Raw genomic sequence first — 8,081 nt, forward strand, 5'->3', positions numbered from 1 at the left:
GATACACAAGTATCTCTGTTTATCATCTTTATTATCGTGATCATGATATAAGAAAGAAGCATTAAATCAATTATTACAGTCTGCAAACTTTCTTTTGGTTGTCCCATATTTAAAGGAACCCATCCCATAGATACTATGAGTATATTATAGCCGTGGCAGTACACCAAGGAAATATATATATCTAAAACGATGAACTCAAAAGTTAATAAATAAATAAATAAATAAATAAATAAATAAATAAATAAAGTGGGGCTACCAAATGTATGAAGCCAAAACCAACAGCTGTAACCCAGCAAGTGTTCCAGCCAAACTGGAGATAGACGAACGTGTTAATCTTCAGTCTACTTACATGTTAGTCGGTTGTTTTCAAATCATACAGATGGCCTCCTTTCGTGGGATATTTAGTAGGTAGCTATCGTTAATTTACATAGATTATTCATAAACAAAATGCTCAGTGATGACAAATATCGACAGTGGCAACATTTTGACTTCTTATCACAAAACATCTAAACATTTTTATCGCAAGCTCCTCGGACGTAGAATAGTAAAACGTCAGGCCGATAGTGGCAATATTTTGACTCATTTTCACAAAACACCTAAACATACTTCTCAACAAACGAAATTACTCCTATGTGCAATCAAACAAAATCTAATTATCTGTTGCCTTTAAAACCTACCGCATGATTTCCTTATAGATGCTGATAATATAGTATCAAAGCATTTCGTGTATATCAGTATTTTTAGTGCAGATTTTTTAAAATTCTTTCCATTAGCAGTTTGCTTTACATTCTTTATGTATTATTTAATGACAACAATTAAAATAGTATCTATCAAAATTAGCTTTTTATTCGAACGTCTGTATGCTGCTCACTTTCAAAGCATACTTCGTATACTATATTTCAGTTACAAAGGACTTTGTTGTACTTTGACCGTTGCAGTCACTCTAGAGATATAGCTCTTGAATTACTCAACACTGCATAAATGTTCTCAGCTTGATAGCAAGAATTATTATCTGTGACCTCAATCAAACTTAAACAAAATGCATATCACTGTTAACAGAAGGTCAAGTGTGGTATACACTTACTTCTTCCCCAAGTTTTTCCCAAGCCACTGACCGTTAGATTTGTCAAATTGCGCGGATGATTAAATTGATTAAATTGAGCTATTTTGTAATTTTTCTCTGATCGAAGTCTTACTAACTATTCTTGCATAAAAACTACTTTTTTCACTGGATCTGCCAAATTGCGCTGATGATTTTACTAACTATTAACCTTTAGCCTGCAAAAGTCCATAATGAAATGATCAGTCATTCAATTTGGACAGTAACGTTTATAAAGGGACGTTCACTGAATTTCCTATCTGAATATCTTGGCCTGCGCTGGTCACAAAGGCAGAATAATTGCCACCAGCAGGCTAAAGGTTAACATGTTTCGCTTTAGTATCTAAATCAAGATCAATAACCAGACGGTTTGAACCAGTATCCCCAGAGTTGTTACCTATTGATAAGTTGAAAGTGTAAATATAAACATACTAATACAGAATATGTTTCGCGGTAGAGTCTAATTCGTGTTCGAAATATCAATTAGTCCAGACGAGATCTTTAGAGATAAGGTCATTGAGTCACATCTCAGTAAGTAGCGTACTTAAGAGTAAAATTAATTTAATGTAACGGGCGAATTCTGCGACTTTAACACTGTATGATATACTTAGCTGTCCGTGTTAAGAAATAACATATTGATTTCCTCCTTTAAAACCAATTTGTCAATTCTAACTTGAATATATAATCAAAGCAATAAAGCGGCTTTTAAGGCAATTTTGATTTATTTTCATCTTTTGTGTCTTATTTAATCGATCTACACTTACACTACATTTACACTTTCTGCGCTTTTCATTTCAATTAGGCAATATCGTAAAGATCCAGATTGATCAGTTTGAATTTTATCACAAACTACAAATTTCACAACATGCAATATGCATATTATACATTCGTATGATTATAAGTTTTTTTGTTTGTTTGTTGTTGTTTTTTTGTAAAATCATAAAGCTGAAACGAGTAAATCATAAAAACACAATATATCAATTTGACGTCTGTATTAAGATGAGATTCATTGGACAATATTTCGCTTCGTTTTTTACTTCCTGTTTTCAGCTGTATCTAGTTATTTTGATCGAATTAATTTCATCCGAAAACATGAACGCGTTTTACATGTTGAGCATTATTGTCTGTTGCTATAATTTTGAATATTCCTACGCTGTTGAAAATGAACAAGCTTGTTCAAAAGCTCCAAACGAGGAAAATACGTCTGAAAGACTGTCACGAGTTGAAGCTAAAGTGGAACAATGGGACAAAGAGATGGGAAGATTCGAGGAAACTATACTCTCTCTCTTAGAACACCGCAAAGACAAAATGGAAAGACAACTAGAGAAGCTGCGAGACGAAATTGAAAAGAAAACTAAAAATAGGAAAAGTGTTTTATTTTAGTTTGAACTGTTTAATCAAGTTTTGCGCTGTTTGTCATTTAATCAGTATCATTTTGGTAAGCACCCCTTTAAACAGATAATGGTACTGCCCAGAATGAAAGATAGACAAGTTTATTATAGAAATTTAGCAGGGTAGTTGTGAAGTAACTCCTGTTTCAGTCTGAATGCATTTGAAGCAGATAATAGTGTAGGAAATACGGTTTCAGGTTAAAAAGTTCAATTGATACAAATCAAATTCATGGCCCCACGATCCGTAGCTCAGCGTTCTCCCTATCGAGCTAAGCTTGCGGGGGTTCATGTCGCAGTAAAACAACAGATTGGAATAAAATTGAATAGCAAACCCCGAAAGGTTTTCCTCAGAGTTTTACGTAGAATGTTGATTTAAGGCGATGAAATTGTTATGCATGTATATGTGCTGTTAATTAAAAGTGTAAAATTTGTCCGGCAATAGCCGGATTGGACATGATAAAGAATGGATCCAGTTCAGTTCTGTTCAGTTCAGGATTTTATTTGTTAGTATATTGCGAACATAGTGCAATTTATAATGTATATCCATGGACAAACAACACATAACCGAGCATATTTCTAATGTAATCTTCACAATATTATAAAATATATCTATGAAAATGTCATTAATTACACCTGCGGTTTTATAAATCTCGACAAACTATCCTGGCGTGAAATATGAGCTTTCTAATTTAGACAGCTTAGGTCGCTATAACTACTTCTGGGTTTTTAAGTTATCAAATGTATTTTGCTATATATTTTTTCAACCATCAGTATTCACTCAAGAATTTTAAAAACGCCCCATCTATGCATTTAGAAAACTTGATCAATAAACATGTGATATGTATATATCAATTCGCTTTGCAAACACAAATGTACCGTTAATTAGGAATTAACTTCTCTCTTTCTTCATTTTTTCTGATAATTATTGCATTAAATAATCAGCAGTTATTTCCCATTCCTTTTACCCGTAACTACCTTAAGGTAGTAGACACGTAATGACAAGCGGCAATTTCCGTATTCTCAGTATGTGATTTCGGCAATATCAGGTTTTTACGGAAGCTCGTTAAGCTATAGTTACATCCGAAGGATACCGAATTGCCTAGCGAGAATACGCAATCAAACGAGAATTGCCGAAAAGAAATGTTTCTTCTGCACTCGTTACTTACCCGAACAAAAAAACTAAACACCTGTCAGATATTACAAGAATACACACGCTCATGAAAGTACGTTTTCTATAACAGGTATTGTCTCGTGAGTTCAGATAATGCAAGAATAACAACGGAGTTCACCTATTCACCTATGGTAATCAAACAAAATTGTTGAAACATAACATAGACAGGTCTTTTTAGAAACAAACAAACAAACAAGATAAAACACTATTCATTTTTATATCAGTGTCTTGTCTTTCTCTTTTTTGGAGATTAACTTCATGAGGTTTCAGAGACTAAAATATGACTCCTTCAGTGTGTGAATAAGCCAACAACTGTAAAAAGATTTACCATTTCTAAACATATTGTTAAAAAGAATAATAACTGAATAGTATATAATGAAGTAGATGTTAATGTAGCCTGTTTTGTGCATTCAGTTGTAAATTGCATACATATATTTGTTTCTATGTTTCATTACAGAGGGATCGGCAACACCACTAATTGCATTTAATGCTTATACAACTGACAACGGGTTCCATCCAAAGGACAAAGCTGTTATATTTCAACACGTTCTACTAAATGCAGGAGGAGGATATAACCCGATGACGGGATATTTTAATGCACCAGTCGCCGGTCTTTATCACTTCACAGCGCATGCGTGTAACCGAGGAGAATTCTTTATGGTATTTTCCATTATGCACGAGGGAAACAAGATTGCTACTAGCACGGAATATGAAGAAAAATATAGCAGTTGTAGTTCTCTCAGTGCACCGGCTGTCATGGCGGTTGGAGAGCGTGTGTACATAAAGTCTTCCTACGAAACTAGTAACCTACTTTCCGATGAATATCGTTGGCCATCGTTTATAGGTGTTTTAGTACGTGGTAATCAATGAAAAGATTCTCTCTGATTTAGCGATCGGTGGCCATCGTTTATGTGTGTTTTAGTGCGTAGTAATCAATAAAAAGATTCTCTCTGATTTAGCTGCTGGTGGCCATCGTTGATGGGTGACTTAAATTTTCCACAAAAATTAGCAAATAAAATCACATGTTCTCATATATTATGTACGACTTCTTGGTATCAGGATGAGTTCTTTGTTAAACTAGGCAAAAAATAACTCCATCGAAGGGAAACAACTCTGATTTAAACACTTACCTTTTCAATACTAGTTATACCTCTTACAATAGTGAAGATAAAACTAAAACGAAAAGAAATAAAAAGATATTTAACTAGAATTTTGGACATGATTTGAGTTCTCGGAACTGTAATATGTAACTGAATCGACATAAGATATACATTATTAAAAAAGTAGATTTCTTGTGGCTTTATTAAACTGTTCATTACCTAGAACTTTATGCCATTGTCATTTATCCATCTTTCTGACTTCCTCTCAGTAAAAGTTTAAAATTTTACAGTCCCAGAATAGATTCCTTGTAACTTCAGTTTACTTGTTGGCGGCAAGTAACATTGCCTTTGCGGCCACTGCAGTCTGATCATGGTCTGCACTGCTCGCTATTCAGTCAGCAAATTTTCAGTGAATACACCTTTAAAAAGTAAGTAATACTGCCTAAATTGACTGATCAGTCCATTTTAGAAATTTAGCAGGGTAAGGGTTAAATATCAAAGGACTAATTACACCATATAGGAAGTGACTACACATGTCATGTGAAGTAGTCCAAAATATAGTTCCATGTTGTTTTTGAAATATGGTATTATGAGGTATATAAGGAATTGGCAGTTTTGTTTGGCTTAGTATTGAAGAAAATTCAAGACCACTTTCATTGTTAGGGTTTAGTTTTACTCATTTAAGAAATGTGTACATACGCGTAGTTATTGCTAAACAACAATTTTCATGGGGATATTTCCAGACGGCGTTGTTTTGTTGTTAAACAGATTATTTTTCTTATATGTAACAGAACATCTCATTATTTTTTTTTTATTTTTTGGTAGAAAGACATATTTCACTTACTGGGTTATATTGTGGTTTTCATATCATTGAAATTCTCTAAAATACTGGAAATGAGGTCTGAAGATATTATTGATTACATGAAATAAAGAAGGCACTGAATTAGTGTATTGTGACCTTAATGTTTCATTTTTACTGCACCTTACATCAATTTGTTTCCTTAAGCTTATTCGTGTAGCGGTATGGGACGACTTCAGGTCACTGACTGGAGTTAATGCTAGTAACTACTAATTATATCTTCCTCACTGAAGAGCTGACCTTTACTAGCCTTGACATTAGGCAATGAATCGGTGATCACTATCTATTGGCTGGTAATGGCCATGCAGAATGAGCAGAACGAGCAGAGCAAAAGCAATTTCATTTCTTGTCAGAGCAAGGGTTAGGATTGGTTAATTACTTTGTAGGTTGGAGAAAGTATACAAGCGTGACAGGCTAGCCTGTCCTAGACTGTTCAGCCGAACTCGGAAATGGCTTTACCAGATCGAACACACGCAACAGCCTAGATTCGAATCTTTATCATTTTTAAAAGTTCAAATTAAGTAAATTACTTAACATACGTTATTTCAAGTCGTTGACAAAACAGGATATTGTTTCTTCTTTCTTTTCCTACATATACATTATTATTTAAGAAATAATATCTCCCATACAGTGATTTGCTGTTGTGTAAAATCATTATTTGGAGTTTAGATGCGAAGGAATTATAGCACTACGGCGCATCTAAACGACAAACAATGATTTAATTGATGAGCAAATCACTCTTTGAGATATTTATTTTGATTCTAACACATTATCAAGGATTACATGCATTATGTAAATCCATGACGAAATCCATCAAATATTTGCCTGGTTTCTGTTGATATCTTTTCCAGCGCGCCGCTATGCCGTCTATACTTTTGATATTTTCCAGTTTTACGGCATTTGAAAAGAGCGGCCAATATGTAAAGAAACGCTTCAATCCATACTCTAGTAGACGGTGAAAGCTCTTTGTATTCACCCAAGTTTCTTTCATTCCGATATGCTTAGTTCCACTAATAGCTGCTTGGCTTCTTGTAAGGCTATCATTTGATCAACGTCATCTTTTATAAGTGCACTACTGTTACATATGAGGCTTAAAATTTGACGTTTATTAAAAGATGTAACTCTTTTCCACTTGCTTTTTACATGCTATGATTATTTTCTTTCAAGTTCTTGGTGTTTTCCCTCTTTATGCTATGTCTTTCCTCCCTTTCTATTTACCTTTCCCTCCCACACCTCCATCCTACCCCATTTTAATATATTTCATATAATCACAATGTACTACCATATATTTCCACCTAAAATAAAGATTGTGACTGAAAACAGGTATTGTAGGCATGTGTTATATTACAGACTCCGGAATATACCGAATTAATGCGATTTGAATGACTAGTATCTTTAATGTATATATTTTGTAACCATGGTGATGCTAACCCTAACCTGTAGTCAGTATATTACATATATCATACACTAAATGCGTGTGGACATGCAAAAATTTGCTTATCTTTGTCGTGCGCTCCAAATGATAACTTTCGGACATGTGCAGAACGACTGCACTTGATCTGAAATAAGTTAGTAAAATAATAGGTTAGGAAAGTTTTTATTTGTGGTTGGTCGACTTTGTGATTGGTTGCTCCATCTGTGTTTTGCGGTGCTTATTTCGTCCAAAGAATCTTATTGTGTCTTTTGTTACATAAACGTGTATTTAGAAATTCCACTAGCATAGACATCTTTAAAACAACCCGCGAACACGGTTAAGACTATCCTGTGGTAATTTTGCCTATGACTGTTATAAAGTTTAGTTCCCAAGCTCCAACTAAAGAAGTCCCCTGTAGCACCTCCTAGTCTTAAAGATGCTCCGGAAAAGGTTATTTAGTAGTTATTCTTCTTCCATTAAAGATTGTATAAAACAATTTCATCAGAGATTTGTTTGAAATAGTTCTATACTATCATTGCAATATGACGTTCAAAAATGTATTTAGTGACAAATAAGAATAGAGGTCATAAATAGGATCAAAAAAAAATAATTCTTTACCCTGATGTTGCTAAGTCGCAATATATGTAGACATGGATGACTAAAGACCTCTACAGACGGTAGGTTTTTGTTGTACAACACTAATTATCTCAAAGATGTACAATTTTGAAATTGTACATTTTTCACATACAGACAGTATTCCATTCCCATATAAATCACAGATATTTACCTAGTAAACATAGTGCATCAGGTACTGAAAAGAATGTAACCATTAATAATATAATAATCAAAAAAATCACTTTTTTATGTCCCATGAATTTGATTACGCATGACGCAAATGAGCCATGCCATGAGAAAACCAACATAGTGGCTTTGCGACCAGCGTGGATGCATCCGCGCAGACTGGTCAGGATCAATGATGTTTGCTTTCAAAGTCTATTGCAATTAGAGAAACCGTAAGCAAACAGCATGAACCAGACTGCGCGGATG

At 34.1% G+C, this 8,081-nt stretch overlaps 1 protein-coding gene across 1 annotated transcript; it reads left to right on the top strand.

Moving 5' to 3' along the window:
- Positions 1 to 259: 259 nt before the first annotated feature.
- On the top strand, positions 260 to 4,531 carry LOC123541674 (complement C1q subcomponent subunit B-like). The gene is made up of 2 exons (XM_053531349.1): positions 260 to 359; positions 4,119 to 4,531. Exons 1-2 carry the CDS (start codon positions 260 to 262, stop codon positions 4,529 to 4,531), a joined length of 513 nt encoding a protein of 170 aa, XP_053387324.1.
- The last annotated feature ends 3,550 nt before the right edge of the window (positions 4,532 to 8,081 follow it).

The sequence above is a fragment of the Mercenaria mercenaria genome, chromosome 19 (assembly GCF_021730395.1).
Source record: "Mercenaria mercenaria strain notata chromosome 19, MADL_Memer_1, whole genome shotgun sequence".
NCBI classification, from domain to species: Eukaryota; Metazoa; Mollusca; class Bivalvia; order Venerida; family Veneridae; genus Mercenaria; species Mercenaria mercenaria.